A 20,117-nucleotide genomic window follows, 5' to 3' on the forward strand; every position below is an offset into this window, starting at 1 on the left:
GCGGGGTTTTGAAGTTACGTCACTTTCCAGAATCCCCCTTCAAGTCGTCAAAGAGGCGTCGAGAGACCCTGAGCAGCGACGTGCTGTAATTCCAGTCTGGCCGACACCTCTGTCTGAGACTCTTTATATTTTTATACAACAAGCCGACTTCCAACCTCGTCGATACAATACAGGTGAGTCTGTGGTTTTACGGAGGTGATGAGAAGCGCTACCTCACATCCAGCCTGGCTTCTCTTGGCTAACGGTAAATGCTAGCTACTGTGTTTGTGCGTCATTATTTAGGGACAAAGAAAGGCATGCGATTTTTTTAGCTAAACGTACACGCTGTTACCTCGACTAAATAACAACATAATCGCGAAGTGTTTCGTCGAACGAATGTGCAAAAATCGTCCGTCGGTAATTGTTCGGTAATTTGCAGCAAAAAGATGTAACTTGTTATCATATGACCCGGACAGCGTTTCTTCCGCATGACGTAACCCACGACTTTATAAACCTTATTGTATATTGTCATTTAGTTATCGTAAAGCGATTTTTGCAATGTCTGGTTAATGAACCTTATTGTATATTGTCATTTGGTCGTTGTAACGAGATTGTTGCCATGTATGCAGTATTTCATCTTAATCGAAAGACTTCCTATTTGGCTTTCGCATCTTTTCTCACGGGAATGCTGGTCCCTCTTGTTTGCAAAGTCCTTGACATAAAGTGTATGTCGGTTACAGTGTGAAATAAGCGTAACTGACCCTGTGAGGAGACAGTCTTAACAGGGTTGGGTTGTTTTTGAGAATTACAGTCACAACTTCCGTGCCCATTTTCAGCCCCTCACCCCCATCCGTTTTCCCAGGAAAGCTCTCAGAAGGCCTCCGTTTTGTAACAACCCACATTATGTTTGGGTTTACCGATGTTAATCCTCTTTTACCCTTTTTCTTATAGTGGAACAGTAATGCCAGTTTTAATGTTGTTTCAACCCCCTACCCCAATCTGTTTTACTTCTGTAGCGGCCGAAAAGATTGTCTCCGAGATAAAGCAGGTTGAGAGCCATGTTTGCTTTTATTGCTGTTTCTACCAGGGCCCGTTTCAGATTTTATAACGTTTTCGGAGCGCCATACAGACTCAATTTAAGAACAAATATCGTGCAATGATGAATTAAAAATGTGGGCATTTTAGTTCCTGGATCAAAAGGACTACCATGCTGTGTATGGCCTATGGACTGCAGGTTCCCTACTTTTGCATTAAACACTTGCGCAAACTCTGCCAGCAATGGTTAAAGGAACACAAAGCCTCTCTAAGAAAAAAAATGACAACTTTGCAAGTTGGCTATCTGCCATTAAAGTAACAGCAGCAACCTTCATAGTGCATTCTGATCCCTGAGAATAGTGGGATGTATGTAGCCATGTGTAAACATTTTTAAAGTCCTCTTAGTATATTTTAATAAGTTTTTGTCTGTGGTTATTAATAATTACCTGAAAAAAAGAATAAAATACTCAAGATTGGTTTCCCCCTAACTGCTGAAAGTTTGGCAAACTCTACCTCAGATGTAAAAATAAAGTTCACTTTTATACCTCTGTGGTCGTTATTGAAATTGATGCAGTGTAATTAATTAATTAATTGCTGGGTATTCAAGCACTTAAATAAATAACCCACCTTAAATGGATCTCGGGGTGACATTATAGCACGAGGATGTTGTGTACCTTGCCAAGGAAGTAGAAACACACGCACACACAACATTTTCCATGACCAAGACACACAAACGTCTAATCTCATGCAGGGTAGTTTGGAGCGTTGCCTCTAAATGCAAATCGAAACTTAATGCGAGGCGGTTACACATTCCAATCCGATTGTCGCACAGAAGTTGCAAGTCTGTGATGACCAATCACAGGACAGCGTGCCTAAGAGCTACCATTACCTGTCCCCCCACCATAAAAGCATTCCTCAACTGAAGTCTGGTATTCTCCGCTATAGGATTGATCATCACTCGATGCAGCCTGTAACTATTTGTGGAATTAAAGTACGTTTTGATGAATACCGCATGGCCTCCGAGTCGATCGGCCATCTTCTGAGAGACACAAACGTTGATAATACCATATAATGACAACCAAAAAAAAAAAATGCTGTTAATACCAGTAATAACAGTTATAATCAGGATAACGGTGGCTTTATGTTGTTTGTTTCATTTCCATTTTCAAACACAAGGGTTGGTAGTCATCCTGAAGCTTACAAACTATCGTTTGGTCATACAGGGAGTGTTTATAGATGCATTATGTCATCGTAAAAGACAAGCAGGCAAAATGCATTTCCTCTATGCTCCTTTCCCGTATGATAAAAGACAAGCAGCCAAAATGCAAAATGCATTTCCTCTATGCTCCTTTCCCGTATGGTGCACTCATCCAATAATGGAGGTGGGTTTCAAGTGGGCAAACATAACACAGCTCATGGAAAGTAAACAGTGAGCTGTCTTCAAATGGGCCTCTCTCTCGGCCAAGACAATGGTGTAGTGTGTAAGAGGACAAAAGTCAGCGGTTGCTATGAGTGCCTGACCTCACAGACACTGTTGTGATTGTGGTCGAAATGATGCACTTCATGTAAGGACTCAATCAATGCTTTGGTGATTTATTAGGTTTGACACTTTTCTGGAGAAATGATTGGGTCACATCTCGTGATTGTGATGTTTTGATGGTGAGGAATTAGTAATGCTTCCTTTTTTTTGTTTGTTTTTTTGCTGCCTTTTGTCAGAAAAAGACGGGAGGGGAAGAATCAAAAGCCCGAGCAAAGATCTCATCCAAACAATCTATTCCCAGAAGCTGTTCTGCCTTTTTTTATTTGTTGTAGTTTGCAAATTAATTTGGGAAATAGTGATGATCCTGTCCAGGTGTCGAGACCGTAAAATATTCCGAACTCATGTATTTCTGTCATTGTTGCATTGAGCTGATTTACTCCGCCTGAAATAGTTGCCGTCGTGTGAGCCTGAATGCATGTATGCCTTAGCTGATGTCATTGTTGTTTTTCAGTCCACAAGCTAGTTGAGACCGAATCACCAACACCTCTAATGGCCTTCACAGGTTTTAAAAGTTCTTTAATGGACTTGAAAGAAATATTTTCAGATTACCAGTTGGAGAAAAACACTGATCAGGCTTTTCATGTATTTATTTTTCTGATCATCGGTTGAAAACATTGCTGCTTTGTTACATAAGTTAACATCCGTGTTTAACATGCAAATATTCCTGCTCATTTTTGTGGCAGTGATTGTGGAACCCTTTGAGGAAAAAAAAAAAAGCTAATGAATTTTTAAAACGTGGACAGAATGGCATCTATTCCACCATTCTTTCCCTGACACTGAACATCTGTTTTGTTTTTTCTTGCTTGCGACTGCACGGCGTGCCTCTGCCTGCCCTGTCGTACTGCATGTAATGTCAGTCAGTTGACTGTTTACTTTCATTTCCTCTTTTCGTGTCAGTGCTTTTTTTTTTTTTTTTTAGTGTTGCGTGGGTGTCCCGCCCGTATTGATTTCTATTTTATTCTCCATATGCCGACATTTTGACAGAATGAGAGTGTTATTTTGTCCTTTCGAGACCGCGCGTTACCAAAGCGGCGACACACAACATTCAAATGAAGTTCAAGTGTTGGAGCCATTTGAGATGACACAACAGCTGACGCGATTCATTCTGACGTGTACGTGCAGCACATTGATGTTCGTACGTTGACACTTTGCTCATGCTAAATAATGTTGTCTGGAATAATTGACTCAAGATACACGCGCTCCTGTATCTTAGACTAACGTCATATTTATAGCAACAGATCACCAACCTATTAGTTTATGTAATGCTGCACTTTGACTTGGGTAATATAGCCATAATGCAATTCAGTTGAATGATTTTTTTTTTTCCAATGCAGGTGATTATGCAAGGATCATGCCGTTGGTTTATAAGTATAAGTAAATGTGGAGAGTCATTAAGTAAACATTTAAAAACTGAATAAATAAAAATAAAAAAATCACCCACATTTGCTCAAAACATTTACACTCATTATCCAATATGGCCTTTCGCAGCCAATCATTAAAAACATGTTTCGATTGGTTGTTGAAATACGTTTTGTATTTTAAAAAAAAGAAAACAATGGCATGGAGGAGCATCCTGATATTTACTAATCTTACCTGCCATTTAGTTTGCAACTGTACATATTTAGACATAAGACAGTAACTGTTGGCATCTGTCTGATGTTTGTGTTTATTACTGTACTCTGAGAGATAACATTGCAGTGGCACAATATCATTACTTTATTCCTACCCTCATCTTTTCACCATCAAAGAGCCTTGAAACATTCACGTTTGGCTTGCTTGCTTGCTCCTTTGTTGTTCCGTAACATGTGTGTCGCCCATCTTGTGTTTTCCCAGGCAGGATGTCTCTGTATCCATCCCTCGAGGACCTAAAGGTCGACAAGGTGATGAAGGTAAGCTGCGCATCTTACAATCTCTGGGACCTGAGTAGAAATTGGCCCAAATGGTTACACAGCATATTTTTTCTAATCTCAAATGTGATTGAGGCGTGGTTCCAGCAAATGGGTCAACATCATGCTCGATGCTCCCAATGCTAATGCGAATCTTCTGGCACAGACGTGAGGTTGAAGCCAATGAAACGCACTCAAGCCTTTTTAATAATGTATGACTTGTTTTTTTTTTTGTTTTTTTTTTTGACGTCCTCACAGTGTTCCTCCTGTCTGACACATCTGTGCTCTCGCTCTCCATATCTCTGCACATTGATGTTAATTGACCCATAATTGCAGAGTCTGTCGCCTCACTGTCTGATGACAATCATGTGATGATTTGGGCTTTTGAACGTAATGCAACCTCTGTGAACTCCTAAGCTACACAGTGTCGACGGGAGGAGACCTCCTGTCGCAATTTTTTTTTTTTTTTTTTTGACGTCCTCACAGTGTTCCTCCTGTCTGACACATCTGTGCTCTCGCTCTCCATATCTCTGCACATTGATGTTAATTGACCCATAATTGCAGAGTCTGTCGCCTCACTGTCTGATGACAATCATGTGATGATTTGGGCTTTTGAACGTAATGCAACCTCTGTGAACTCCTAAGCTACACAGTGTCGACGGGAGGAGACCTCCTGTCGCAATACTGAAGCTAAACACCCAGTGAAAACCAGTTTTATTTGTGTTCTATGTGTATAATGTGTTTGTTGCTTTTGAATGATGTGTCAGTCAAACACACTTCAACAAATTGTCGCCAGGTCCCTTTGTTTCCGAAAGGGTAAGGACGTGATGACTGGATCCAGACTCTGTTGTAATAAACCACGCACACATAACTTTAACTAATTAAGTCCTCACCAGTTTATGAATTGTCATTCACAAACTCACACTCTCAAATATATATATTTTTTGTAGAACACAACTAAAATGCAAAATTTAACAGTAACACGTCGCCAACTCAGTAAGAAGGCCGACTTCAAAATAAACCTTACATTACCAAATGATATATGGACATCAATGCCTCGGTACGCTTTTATTTTGATGCTGTCCAGGCAGCGTGTCGCGGTGTGGCGGCTGGCTGATTCATCTTCCAGACTGTGTTCGTGCCATCCACAAACTGTTGTCATTGAACACCTAGAATATGAAATTAAAGTTTAGCAGTATTCCATAACCCGACTGCTCTCTCTGATTACCATTCAGGCCCAGGCCCAATTCGCCCACACCACCACCAACACTGCTGCCATGCCAGCCATCACCGAAGGAGGTGACCAGCAACAGCCCGTCACTGCTGGGATGCCTTCATCCTGTAAGTTTCATCTTTTCTTTCAACTTGAGGATATAGTGCAACCTCCAAATTGAAACAATGTGAACTCGTGCGATTCAAGTCTGTCATAAAATTCCCTGCACAAAAACTCTGAGCTTGAAATATTAACTGCTGGGCTACAATCTTCTTTTATTTCATTTTATTAACCATGGCTGCCATTTTTATTCTTATTGTTGTTATTATTTATTTATTTTTATTGAGTACACAAATAATGAAATCATCAATGACGGTTCATACAAAGTTCAGCAGCTCTCTTAATGTGTTCAGTGATGATATACGATCATGAAGTAAGTTCTGTGATTTGCTCTTTCACTTGTTCCACTCATTCCCTTGAGTCCTGTGGGCATTGGGTCTTTTGTTTTTCACCTCAGCTAGCTGCGCGTCCCCATGGAGATGGGCCCCGGCTGTTTTGCTGTACTGGAATGGGGCACGATTGAATAAAGACAGGGAAGTGGAGTGGAGGATTCAAAAGAAGGGATAGATGAAGGGGCTTTCCTTTCCCGATGTGGAAGAGGAATTCAAAGAGGAAGCGAAAGCGACACATTCAGACTGACATCAATCATGGTCAGACATGCTAATATCTAAGAGGACAATCGATGTATTCTCATCAACCAGCATGGCTTGTGTATCGGAACAAGGATATATTCAAAATTATAGAAGAGAATGACAGGAAAATAGCAACCCCACTTTGATACAAGAGCACAACAACCTGGATGATGACCAGTGGTGCGCAGGTGCGCATGCGCGCTGTGAATATTCATATCCATGCCAGATCTGATTGCGTCAGTGCGCATTGGCTCAGCCGCCAAAGGGACTGTGGTCAAGCCAGCCTCCAGTCGAAAAACAGGAAGTCAAGCCAGCCGCAATGTTTGCTGCGAGGGCCAACTTCAAAATGAGCCTAATAAGGCATTGATTTATGTGCCAGTATTACTTGTTAGGTGTTCGTTTTGAAGTTAGTCTGTAGTGTACCGTATTAAAGAACGGTTGTGGTAGCTGGCCTAACTGACAACTGCAGTTGAGCATGTGCAACACAAGAGACGTATATGGTATGTGCTGTCACAATTGCGAATTAAAAAAAATTGTCACATTACATGATTTAATCCAATTTCAACAAAATTATGTCTACAGTCGACATGTTTTTACAGTGTCCTCACAGTAACCTGAATTCTGAGTGGCACAGACCACTTTCAGCTGCTCTTAGGACTCTCAAAACAATCTCAGGGCAAGTTCCACGCTTCCTTTCATCGAGCAGGAAATAACAATGTTGCTAACATTAGTACCACAATTGGCTTTGCCGCTGAAAATAGTTGCTAGAGTGGTGGCAAAAAAATCATGAAATACGGCGACAATATCCCGAAGTTGGCAACACTGAAACCAAGTCGCTGCTAGTGTTTGCTGAAACGCATGCACATGAAAAAATAAAAACAGCACATATTTGACGTTTGATTTTGACTGCATAAAAGCTGCGGGTGCTGGTCAGAAACTTTCGATGGTCCGGATGTGGCCCGCAGGCCCTACTTTGCTTCGGTATGCCATGAATCAAAAAAATGAGCACCATTAACTTCTGGTGCTCACTTGAAAACCACACCAACGTTTTTATATGCACACCTGATTATGACATTGCAAGAACAAGCTGATCGCAAGCACATATGGCGAGCTTTATTTTAGGCCAGTGGAGGAGTTCAGGCTGAATTATTGTGATTTTTTTTTTTCAGCAGTTCCATTCTTCAATTTGGCCAGTATCTTTCCTGTTACTGTGCTTCAAGTGACACAAACACAATTGACCTGCATCTAACTTGTCCCTCCTTGTAAGTGCTGCAATGAACCTGAACCACCCACTGACCAAATGAAATAACATGACATGAACGATTTCCTACAAGCAAACCCTGACTGGTAAGGTCTATAGTGATGTGTGGCTCAGTTTGACACAGTTGAGAATAGTTGCAAAGTGGGACAAAAGTTCTCGAACATTGTAGTCCATAAAGTAATTTTTGTTGCAGTTATCATGGAAATCCATTGGGAATTTGAAATGAATTTGCAATGCTTTTTGATTACGGCCAGTGTAGTTGAAGGATAAAATATAGCAGTTAGGAATCGAGGTGCAAATGTGCCCCGATCATGAAAATCAAAGCTTACACATTCATGTCTGACAAAATGACCTTTGCGATTTTTTAGTGAGACGCAGTTGGAATGGTGCTCTTTTCAAACATTTGACCATACTGTATATATTTGTTCTGACCCTTATAGGCTTGTACCCAAACCTGGAGGAGCTGGGAGAATACATGGGCCTGATCCTCAACAGCGATGAGGTGCAGAGGAACTTGGCCTTGTTGCCCGCAGCCAACAATGTAAGTGTGAGGCATGTTTTGTCGCTCTCCAAACTCCAATTAAGTCCATTCTTTACTTAACAAGGAGTTTGCCCTTATGGCAGGCCGTTTTCATGTCAACATTCTTCATGTAGCCTGAAACAAAACAGGTTGAATGTTTGTGTATTTATGACATTTTGAAAACCACAGCGTGGAAGTTGCAACATGAGCGCTAAACACAGTTGTCCATGAAACTGGCAGACAAGCTCATGGGTGTTAAGTATTCCTCTGGGGCATGTGTGAGTACATGACAGTTAAAACAACAAAGTGGTATTTATAGCACAACTCACTCAAAGAGAACATTCACTGCATTTACGACGTCCGGCTGAGTGACGTTACTTGCATAGTATGTTACGTTTTAAACCGATATATGATGCTCAGTTCTTTTCTTTCTGGAGGTCAAACAATGCGCACGTGTCAAGTGTTTCCCAGCAAACTACTAGGCTGACATATGACATATTATCGACTTTGGTAGTTGAATGGGTTTTGAAATTGATGAATAATTGTGTTTATTGATTGTGGCTTCAGTATCACTAAAATTAATTATGATTTTTCTTTTATAATCTGCCAGCCCTGTATGCTGAAGTTTAGTGTTAACCCCCCCCCAAATTTCTAATCCTTCCTCTCCTGTCAACTACTTGATTTCAATCTCCTTTTTTTACCCCCCACTCCACCTGCAGCAAGTGGCAGTGCCCTCCTACTCAGGTGTCGGGGGGATGGTGTGTCCAGTGACGGGGACGGATGTCGGCATCAGGAGAGCTGAGGTTCGCCAGGGGCTGCGGGAAATTATTCTCTGCAAGGACCAGGACAGTAAGGTCGGACTCCGCCTCAGGGCAATCGACAACGTGAGTCAGCATTGATCAACGTTTTGATGGCCATTGGAAATCATGTTGCTTTGGGTTACACGCATTTGTGTTATTTCTACTTTGTGGCCTGGGTTGTTTATTTCCTCAACTGCAACCATTGACCAATCTTTGTTAGAGAAAGGCAGGAGTCCTTAATTTGTATAAGGCCACAATTTCAGGAACATTTATTTGCATTCCAAATAGCAGTAGTTCACGCAAGATGCCTGTTCTTCTCTCCCTTGTGGTCTCAGCCGTCTCAGCATCCATTCTTGAGTTTCCTTGGGCTTATTTGTATTTGCACTGCTGTCTCTGCATTTTAGGGAGTGTTTATCCAGCTGGTGCAGGCCAACTCCCCGGCCGCTTTGGCTGGGCTGCGCTTTGGGGACCAGGTTCTTCAGATTAATGGCCAGAACTGTGCGGGGTGGAGTGTTGATAAGGCCCACAAGGTCCTGAAAGCTGCAGCAGAGACCCACATTGAGCTTATTGTCCGTGACAGGTGAGATCATCTCTTTGGCTACATTCACGCTGTAGTAGAGCAATGCCCAATTTGGATTTTTTTTTTTTGTTAAGTCCGTTCTTTTTATGTCGTTGACATTACAAAAACAGATATGACTTCGAATTTGAACACAACGCTTTAGTGATATGACACGCATGTGCACAAAACATGGTGTTGAGTAACTGTACACAAAAAAAAAACTGACATCACGTGGTGCAGTGCTGAGAATTAAAAAAAAGATTTCTTGCAAGTTTTGGGGAACGTTAAAGTCCAAGTCTTATTTTTAAATGTACTTTGGCTCCCTCTGCTGGCTGGTTAAAAACGCATATGTCTGTCTCTCACTAGGCCATTTCAACGCACTGTCACCATGCACAAAGACAGCTCGGGCCACGTGGGCTTCATCTACAAGTCTGGTAAAATCACATCATTGGTCAAGGATGGCTCTGCAGCCCGCAATGGCCTGCTGACTGACCATTACATCTGTGAGATCAATGGACAGAACGTGATTGGACTCAAGGTGGGTCGCACATTTCCATTCACCGGGCCCTCCATTTTATTTGTCTGATAGCGTTCAGCACTTATGACATCCAACATACCCTGTAATGCTATACATTCAGCGACTTTACCATATCATTTTGATAATGTGGTATACGTGCCTGTGTACTAATGTTTAAATCCCTTGGAAGGTGTAAAACTATAAACTGTACGCAGTGTTAATGATGCACTGTATTCCCCTCCTGAGATGCCGGATGGTGGACCAAAATTTCTTTGAAGCCATCCGGAAGTCATTTTCCACAGCCACACCAAACTCTTCCCATGCTCGAGTTTTTGCCTTGGTGAATGCCAAGGCTGCGTTTTACTCGGCCAGCCGTTACCCATCAGTTGCCTTCACACTCCCCCATCGGCCAAAAAAGGGCTAATCGGACTCCTTTCAGTTTGACAACATTCTTTAATTGTCCACCAAGAGGTTCAGGGGTTGCTGCCATGACAGGCCACAGCTCTGGTCGTTCACTATGACTCAATGTTTGTTTGTCCACATGTCATCTGATTGATTGTTAATTAGTTACTAGTTCACCCCAAGTCAGCCCGGATAGCCCTCAGTTCACCAGTGACCCAGAACAGAACAAGTGCTAAAAATCAGGACAAAGGGCGGATGCATAGTTTTAATTGCGGAACCGACCGTATGTGTGATATTTCCAGGATTCCCAGATTAAGGATATTCTGAACACATCCCCAACCGCCATGACCATCACCATCATGCCCAAGTTCATCTACGAACACATGATTAAGAGGTAAGAAGGCAATTCAGAATGCTGCTGCATGATTACTCTCAAGGCCCAAAAAGCTCAAATCCCCGATCCACCGCTTGAGTGTTGTTGTTGTTGTTTTTTTTTTTAAAGTCATGCATATTTTATGCTGCAGGCATACATTTTTAATTTTGATTGTTCTCGCCATTTTTCAATGAGTTTCTGAGAAACCCCATTTTTAATCATACCAAAAAGATGCTGTGTCATCAAAAAATTCAACGTAAAGCACACTGAAGGCAACTTTGTCCCGAAGTTCCATTAGAAGGTTTTCACAGCTTCCCAACTCATGAGCCGTGTTGTTCTTTTTGTCCACCAGGATGTCCACCAGCCTGCTGAAGTCGGCCATGGATCACTCCATCCCAGAGGTGTGACGGTCAGGAACGGGACACCAAGATCTCTGTCTCTTCTCTTTTCTCCTCTCCTTCGTCTGTCACCTTTTGCCTCCTGTATCATCAACGCCTTCATTTATCAACATAAACTATCAACAATGCCTTTGTTATATCATTCAGTAATTTTATGTTTACAATTCTCTTCCTCCGCTGAAACATGTAGTTCTTTGTTTTGTAATTTTTTTTTAATGTTCTCCTTGTAGTCCAAAAGGCGACGCGTGTTATTTTTGTAGGTCCGAGAGGTTTTTTTAATTTCAAACCATGCAAATTTGCAAGTCCAGAGCTTCCTCCGCGCGATGGAGACGATCGTTCATTTCTTTCACCATGTCGTCCAAGATGCTGTAACAGTCAGCCACCTGAGCCCCACCGACTGTGTGCACTCGGTATCTGTGCTCACTTAGCGTTGTCCAAAGCTTAGGCGTTCTTCTTTGGTCAGTAGAGCTCGCGGATTTTAGCGTGTTAATTTTAAGGGTTTGTCATTTTATCTGTGGGGGGGGGGTTGGGTAGGGATAGTGTTGACGCTGACTGTGCTTGCATGGACAATAAATGCATACAAACCGGATTTTGGGAACATTGGAAATGAGATTTAATCTCCTAACAACGAAAAAAGATCACATTGGGAGCAAGCAATAAACAGGTTTATGCCGCATTCTACGACAGCTTGGAAATTTGAACTATCCCACTTTAAACCCCAGTGTAAAGTCAACAACAACAAAAAAAAGTCTTCTTCGTATAACCCATTGTAGTTCTGCTGGAAAGCTACCGCTTTGTAGAGCTGCCAACAACACACTTTTTTTTTTTAAATTTACATTTACCAAATTACTTCAGAGTGAACAATAGGAATATGCATTTACACGAGTTCCCATTTGATATCTACAATCACTAATAATACACATACCTACAAATTAATCTCTCAATGTTTTAGCAACGTTCCCAATTGTGTAAAACCTGGTCTTCGACACGGTGCGTTTCGATTTCGGTGGCATTTTGTGCCGCTAGTGTATATTCAAATGACACCGTGGGCTCCAGCTCCAATTCGACTCTGCTCAGTTGTCCGTGGAATCACAGCCAATGGGATGAGAGCTTCTTTTTATGCTGCCCGGATGAGCAAAGAAGTCAAATGATAATGGCCGCAGCCTCCACCGTATTAGCTTAGCCGTGCCAGCAAAATTGTTCACGTTCCATGTCCAAATCCGCAAGTTGTAGGATGGATCATAGCGCATTGTGGGGTTGGCCATCACAATAGTTTCATTTGCTCCTTATGATCATTTCAAGGGGAACTCGTAGTTGTATTCGTCAGGGGCCGGGTATGTGCTGGGTGGACCCACTAAGTGCACTTTCCACCAACTTTTTTTTTTTTTTTTAAATCGATATTATCTTTCCTGTTTCCATTTCAAAAGCTGTTTTGTTGTCGTCGTTGAAATTATTGTGCGTGTGGTGCCTCTTGTCAACAAAACGACCCTGTAAAATGTTCCCCACAAGAAGCTGCTCATATTAGATGCTGAAAATTTACCTTTTTAATTGATTAGAAGGGTACAGCTACCCTCTTGCCTCCCTTCCCTTCCCCTGCTGTCCTTTTCCGAAAACATGAGCACAGCAAAACCGGGGCAGCGTTCTTTTTTTTTTTTTTTTTTTTTTTTCCATTTTCTTTCTTTTTTTACTTTGGTCAAGTTGCTCCTTTTTGGGCGCATGTATTCTTTCTGATTTTCTGGGTATGCAATATGATAGAAATCCTCCACATTCTGTAAAAATTAAAAAAAAAATGTTTATATGAATGTAACCAAGATAATGCTATTGTGAAACAAATAAACAATCTTTCTGTTCACATTCTCTCAGTAGCTGTTGTTAGTGTTAAGAGTACTGTAATGCAGCCCTGGCCTGCTGAGAATATCTTCAACTCCACTTCTATCCCCAACAGTCTTGAACGGCTAACCTGTACCATTTGTAATGATCTTTGTATCCTTTTTTTTCTTGTTTGAAGTTCGCCTCTCTCCCAGTTGATGATTTTGTGACATTTCTGTCAGTACAATGCTGACTCTTGATGGCGCAAATCTTCCCTTATCTACTTATGCTGCAGAATACCAAGGAGTCGTAGTGCTAAGATGGGGAAAAAAATCATAACAAAAGACAAGGTTTAAGTTAAAATATTATCCGAATGAAGTTGTATATTTTTGAGAAAATATCTGACATTTTTGGGCAAACAGGTTTGAGCTAAAAAGTCCTATTTTCAACATTAAAATAGGAAAGGTATGATTAATGTCGTTGTATATTTTCGGGGATAAATTCATATTTTTGAGGAAAAAGTAGCAGCTTTTCCAAATGTATATTTTCAAGAAAAAAAGTTGTCTATTACAGAATACAGTTGCATTTCTTTGAGAGGTAATTTGACAAAAATAATCATTGTTCTAAAAAAGATGCATACATTTGAGATGCAAAGTCTGTCGTGGATTTTCGAGGTCGGTTATATTAGATGAATCAAATTTCTGAGGGAGTGAAGGGATGACATCAGAGGAGCAGTTTGTGCCATGGAACAATGTATTAATGGAGGATCTAGTCAAGTAAATGAAGAAAAGAATAAGCAGCTTTACTGTCATGAACACATGCATGTTCATGAAATTTGTCCTCTGCATTTCAACCCACTGCAGAACGATTTAGGGTAATGATATCTTGCTCAAGGACAACGCAGGGAATGTCGGTGTTGGATGGTGCATCGTCAAATCCTCTCCAACTAGTCCACATTTGCTGATTTAATTATTTTTTTTTTGGCTTCTGCTGGTTGATGATTTGCACCAGCATCCGTATCCCCACCCCACCCACAGAATGAAAAGGATCACGCTCACACGGGGAGACAACAATTTCCTCCATGCTGTTTTAATATCTTGGAGCTTTTGGTCTTCATCGTGAGTGTTGCCAACCCATTTGTTTGTTTGACTGTACACACTATTGCAATTCAAATATTCTAACATTATATATGTTTCCAATATATACAGCATTGATGTCCCGATGCAAGGCCATTGGATGTCCTCGGTGGTATGATGTGAAAAGTACGACAGTACATTCATACAGGTACATACATAAATAAGCACAGCGTCGGATAAAAAAGTACGAAATAAAATGACAGTACACATTTATAATATCGACAAAAACACCCTTCTCTAATCTGTCTTCCCAAGAAATTATATTTATATCATAGGTGGTATATGTTATGTACCGTGGCGAATGTCACTTGAGCAAGGCCAGATGCATTGTGGGACAAAAAAGAGCAAATGGCCACGCTGACGTGTGAGGATAGTGCGAAACGAAATAGCACATGGTGAATATGAAAATAGTCGATTCAAAAAATATATTTTTAAACTTAAGGGAAAAAGATCAATTTCAAAGAAGAGCTTGATTTCAAGAGGCATTCTATGGCAAAATGAAACGAACTTCCCTATACTTGAACATCACAACTTAAAGCAATTGGATGATTATAGATGTTTTCAATTTTTTAAGTCTGTGTGAGGCACATTGTCACTTGCAAAGCAGAAGTCAACATACACCAAAATTGATTTGAATATAAATTGGATCAGCAATATTCAATTGTAATATTATTTTTTGTGATTTAGTTTCGTTTATTTTAGGGGCCGTCGTGGCCGTTGCTCATCCGGGCATGCGTGGGTAAGTGCGTGCGTGTGCGGTAACGGGTCGATCGCGGGAGGTTGGTTGATCGAAAAGTACATCTTTGGTCAAAAAAGGTTGGGCACCCCTGCTCTAGCACATCAGGTTTTCATAATAACAATCATGATCATAACATATAATGTATAATGAGAGTAAGATATTCAGCAATGTTTATGAATAAAGGGTTCAACAAGAGGAGGAATTTTTGGAAAGGTCATAGCTATAAATGAAAATGCATTGTACTTTGTATAATCAGTATTGTGCAAGGTTTTATAGCACAAACTTAAAAACAGAAAAAAATTAAGTACTGTCTCAAAAACTTGATGTGCTAGAAAAAAAAGCAAAGACATTTTAAAATCAGCATCAAAAACGCATTTAGGGACACATCAAGACATCGCTGATTAAAATTTGCTGTTGAGCGGTTTTATTTGATACTTTTAATCTCAACAGTGTACACCTTGGAATGGGAAAATGTTGCATTGTTGGTACATTGTACAGTTGAACTCGAAAGTTAAGTATCCTGTGATTTTTAATTCTTGGTTTATTTTGATGACCGCATGTCACATGCATCGATAAATACACTTGGGAATTGTTTTTAATTGCCGTGAATCATCTGTCTCCTTTAACCAATGATGGGATTTTAACTTCAATTCAAGAATGGATACATTTAATATGAAATGACAGGTTGATGGCATTTAATTACAACTTCCACTCCTCCAGTGCATTTAAGTGTTCATTCATTCATTCATTGATGTCTTGCACAAAGCCCACGGCATTGAGATGCCAGATGATCATGATTGTCCCCGATGCCTTACTACGCAATGTTTCATCGTCACTGCTCCTTTTCCACCGTTGCCTATCATGATCATAACATATAATGTATAATTAGAGTAAGATATTCAGCAATGTTTATGAATGAAGGGTTCAACAAGAGGAGGAATTTTTGGAAAGGTCATAACATATAATGTATAATGAGAGTAAGATATTCAGCAATGTTTATGAATAAAGGGTTCAACAAGAGGAGGAATTTTTGGAAAGGTCATAGCTATAAATGAAAATGCATTGTACTTTGTATAATCAGTATTGTGCAAGGTTTTATAGCACAAACTTAAAAACAGAAAAAAATTAAGTACTGTCTCAAAAACTTGATGTGCTAGAAAAAAAAGCAAAGACATTTTAAAATCAGCATCAAAAACGCATTTAGGGACACATCAAGACATCGTTGATAAAATTTGCTGTTGAGCGGTTTTATTTGATACTTTTAATCGCAACAGTGTACACCTTGGAATGGGAAAATGTTGCATTGTTTGTACATTGTACAGTTGAACTCGAAAGTTAAGTATTCTGTGATTTTTAATTCTTGGTTTATTTTGATGACAGCATGTCACATGCATCGATAAATACACTTGGGAATTGTTTTTAATTGCCGTGAATCATCTGTCTCCTTTAACCGATGATGGGACTTTAACTTCAATTCAAGAATGGATACATTTAATATGAAATGACAGGTTGATGGCATTTAATTACAGCTTCCACCCCTCCAGTGCATTTAAGTGTTCATTCATTCATTCATTGACGTCTTGCACAAAGCCCACGGCATTGAGATGCCAGATGATCATGATTGTCCCCGATGCCTTACTACGCAATGTTTCATAGTCACTGCTCCTTTTCCACCGTTGCCTTACACATTAGCATCCCAAAATGTAAACTGCATAACCAAAACTACGAGGACACATGGCCATTCCATTTACCGTATTTTCCGCACTATAAGGCGCACCTAAAAGCATTCAATTTTCTCAAAAGCCGACAGCGCGCCTTATCATCCGATGCGCCTTTTTAGGGATCAATATTCTGATTTCTTGGACGTCGTATTTTAAATGTTCTATCACGCGGTTTGTTACACCTGCAGCGGTTGTGAAAGCTCTATATAAATAAAGATGGATTGCATTGTATTGTATTCCCTTTAGCGTAGCTACATCCAGTGGATGCATAACGTAATCGCAACCACTAATGTAGCGATGTGCCCTACATATGAAAACAGTTTTAAAATAGGCCATTCATTGAAGGTGCACCTTATACTCTGAAGCGCCTTATAGTGCGGAAAATACGTTACAAGACGTGATAAGCAATGACAACTGTGAAGTTGTTTCCCCCATTGCAGTCGGAACTGCTTGACTCGGAAGACTTTCGTCGATATTTTGGAGTGTGTCTGTGGGATTTTTGTTCACCCATTTATTACATGGCTTTTCTATATCACGCTCCTCCTTTGCGCACTCAGGGGAGAAATGGCCGTTCCCCGAAACTGTTCCCACAAAGTTGAGCACATCTAATTGTCCAAACTGATGATGATTCGGCAGATTTCTAAAAAGATGTCTCAATACTTTTATTCATGCAGTCTACGTTTCACTCACTTGCACGTTGATTTGTGAAAGGCTAAAATGATCACACAAACGACGTATGAGAGAAGGTTCTACATTTAAATACACAGAACAATCAGTTGCACTGCATATACACATCGCACAGCCGCATAAATTCAAGTAATTGCTTGCAATTCATAAAGTGAACAATAGTGCAAATCAAAAGGGAAAGAAAGTCATGTTGCTTATTCTGTCTCCAAATTACATTTCACTAGGTCCAAGACTGTTCTGTTTGGCTTTTTAGTTTTTCTCCCTTTCCCTTTTTACATATTTACATCGTCACAAATAAACACATTCACAAAAGCAAAACAAATCACACGTAAAACCTTCTAACCTCCTTTTCGAAGTTCTGCTTCAGCAACCTTCAGAATGCAAACGGTTTGGTGGTTCAACAACTCGGAATTTGACTTTAAAATGCCAAGACAGATGCAATTGGACGAACTCATCTCCTAGTATGTATTTTGCAAGCCATTTTTGTGTGTACTGTTTAAACTTTGAGAAGGGCATCAGGACTGCTAAGTCAAGAGTGAAAATGGTAATGATGACGTTTGCGGTAATAAATGAACTCAGGTAAGGTTTGTTACATCCACATTTGATTGTTTTAGTATTTATTGTAAGCTTTACTCTTCACACGAGTGGTGAAACTTCATTTTGCACAGACAGTTTCAAATGTGAACAAATGGAATGTGTTCCACCTCTGAGGGTACGCCGTATAGAAGTGCATTGTTTACTTTTATTCTATGGTTAGTAATATGCATAGCAGAAAAAAATTGCCCTTGAATGACTGACTAGAGGGGATATATGGTCCAGAGTGACAATTGAACAAGACAAAAGGAGTTAAAAACTGTACAGCAGTGTTTCATAGGAGACAAATTGAGCCGGTGAATGATCTTCCAGCTAGCTATGATCTCCACTCAGCTTGTTGTAGAGTGAAAGGCTTGAAGAGCGAAAGTGCAAATTTGGTTTGGAATGAAAGCATTTGGGCACTGTGACTAATCGGCAACCGCTTCAGGATGTTCCCCGTCCAATCGCGCAGTCAGCTTGGATAGACTCCAGCTTACCCGTGACTCTCATGCGCAGAGGCGCTATCGAAAATGGATGCACAGATGAAAGCATTTGGGTTGGAAGGCTTAATTTAGTGACACTGAACTTTTAGCCAAAGACACAAATGTATTCTTATGTTTTCTGGACATGTAGAAAACTGGATACTTGAAGTTTGAGGGTGCTAACCATCAGCAGTAACAGCAGCAAAGAAAGACACATACGAGGGGGGGCTGGGGTCCTCAGTTTCCAAGTGGCGTGCCATTCCTATTGACCAAATATTTATATGAAAGAAGCTTCCAAACAATAAACACAAGCAACTGAAAGAAAAACAGCCTGTACGGCCATAACCAGGCCTGTGTTCTTGTCCCACATGACAACGTATGCTTACATCGCTGCACAAGCTACTTCAATGTGCCAGTGTTCATAAACTGAGGGCCAACTGTGTACTGAAATAGACACTGGACCTGACCATACTATTTATTAACCATTTAACCTCAAGTAATGGCCTCCACTCTCGTTGACGCTGTCAATTTACTGCCAGGCGTGACTCTTTCTTTTCGGTGCTAATGCTAGCTAGTTAGCTGTGCAGTGAAATGTGAGCAAGGAACCTGCCCTGTATTGTTGATAGGAACCAAGAATAAAAGACACGCAACAACGTGAGCCAGTTTACATTCCATTCCCAGGTAAAACTGAGGTAACAATCCTCCGCTGACCAATCAAGTGATAAATAAAGGCCTACATCCAAATGAATGCCTAGCTTAAAAAAATAAATGCCCAGTACTGGTTACAGTGCTTCAAATAAACCCAAACAGCCACTATTGGAGGAGATAGCATGTTTAGAATTCCAATTTAGAGGTGCGTGAGCTATCATAAAGCATGTTGTATTTGTCTCTCTTAGAGAAGGGACTTTCTAGAACAGTCATAATGTTGTTAGTATAGGTTGTTAGTTTAGAATTAACAGCATGAGGACAAGCAGAGGTGCAGAAAATGTACGCAGATGTCCAAAAGCCACAAAAGATGGCACACTGAAGGCCTATTTTCTACCAAGAAGTAGAGTTAAGGTCAGTTCAAGGAAGATTTTTTTTTTTTATTGTTGTTGCTAACAGTTATAAAGAATACCTACAACTCCCTCCTCAGCCCCAAATATAGTAATATACGGCACATTATCGTTTCAGAATCCGCGGTCAACCTGACTCTGACCGACCCACTGGAAATATTGAAAATTGGTCACCTGGAAAAATTCCTTCCCGGGTGCCCTTTAGCAAGACAACAAGAATGTTGGGAAGAAGACTGAAAAGCATTTTCAGTCATCACTGGAAACACAAGACACTTCTGGATTTACTCTTCCTAATGGTACCACCATGAGGTGAAATGGACTGAACTAGACGGCTTGGTGAAAATGTGGCTTCAATATAGCATTTGCAATGGCTTCATAGTGTTTTGGTTTTGCGACCTTGTTTAGGATAATATATGTCTGCCATTTAATGTGGAAAGAGCAGAGCGCATGATACCTGATAATGAATACGGAATATTTCAGGACTTTAAGGACAAGGGAGACATGCCTTTTGAATTGACCCAACGAATGGATTTCAGTTTGTCCACCAGAGACAATTTGGTTCACAACATACAACATACACTAATGAGTACATATCCAACAAAGTGCTATAGTTCCAGCCAACAGTGAGTCGGCGATGTTGACCAAAGAACAAACCTTGAAAGTTTTCCCTGCATTTGAAAACGAAACAATCAGCATTGCACATCCAAGTAATGATTATTCAGTTCAATCAGCACATTCAG

At 40.5% G+C, this 20,117-nt stretch overlaps 1 protein-coding gene and 1 long non-coding RNA gene across 3 annotated transcripts; one reads left to right on the forward strand and one right to left on the reverse strand.

Annotated features, from left to right (window-relative positions):
- Window positions 1-13: 13 nt before the first annotated feature.
- On the forward strand, window positions 14-13,027 carry sdcbp2 (syndecan binding protein (syntenin) 2). Of its 2 annotated transcripts, none has more exons than XM_019866658.1 (9): window positions 14-173; window positions 4,388-4,443; window positions 5,676-5,781; window positions 8,047-8,147; window positions 8,846-9,010; window positions 9,331-9,506; window positions 9,852-10,023; window positions 10,707-10,798; window positions 11,130-13,027. In XM_019866658.1, exons 2-9 carry the CDS (start codon window positions 4,393-4,395, stop codon window positions 11,182-11,184), a joined length of 918 nt encoding a protein of 305 aa, XP_019722217.1. In that variant the 5' UTR covers window positions 14-173; window positions 4,388-4,392; the 3' UTR covers window positions 11,185-13,027. The 2 variants fall into 2 exon arrangements, with proteins under 2 accessions (XP_019722217.1, XP_019722226.1); XM_019866667.1 differs by having other exon boundaries at window positions 4,392-4,443.
- LOC109513936 (uncharacterized) lies at window positions 4,519-5,669 on the reverse strand. The gene is made up of 2 exons (XR_002167900.1): window positions 5,111-5,669; window positions 4,519-4,882 (listed from the first exon to the last, which is right to left on the reverse strand). It is a non-coding gene; the product is annotated as an uncharacterized LOC109513936 (long non-coding RNA).
- Window positions 13,028-20,117: the final 7,090 nt, after the last annotated feature.

This window comes from Hippocampus comes, unplaced genomic scaffold (genome assembly GCF_001891065.2).
Source record: "Hippocampus comes isolate QL1 unplaced genomic scaffold, H_comes_QL1_v1.1 scaffold139, whole genome shotgun sequence".
In the NCBI taxonomy this organism is placed as follows: domain Eukaryota; kingdom Metazoa; phylum Chordata; class Actinopteri; order Syngnathiformes; family Syngnathidae; genus Hippocampus; species Hippocampus comes.

Bases quoted from the DNA above. Each gene is read 5' to 3' on its own strand.
- sdcbp2 (XM_019866658.1), top strand. From the start codon at position 4,393: ATGTCTCTGTATCCATCCCTCGAGGACCTAAAGGTCGACAAGGTGATG. The intron at 8,148-8,845 runs GTAAGTGTGAGG...CTCCACCTGCAG, and splicing joins TGTTGCCCGCAGCCAACAAT to CAAGTGGCAGTGCCCTCCTA. The intron at 9,507-9,851 runs GTGAGATCATCT...GTCTCTCACTAG, and splicing joins GAGCTTATTGTCCGTGACAG to GCCATTTCAACGCACTGTCA.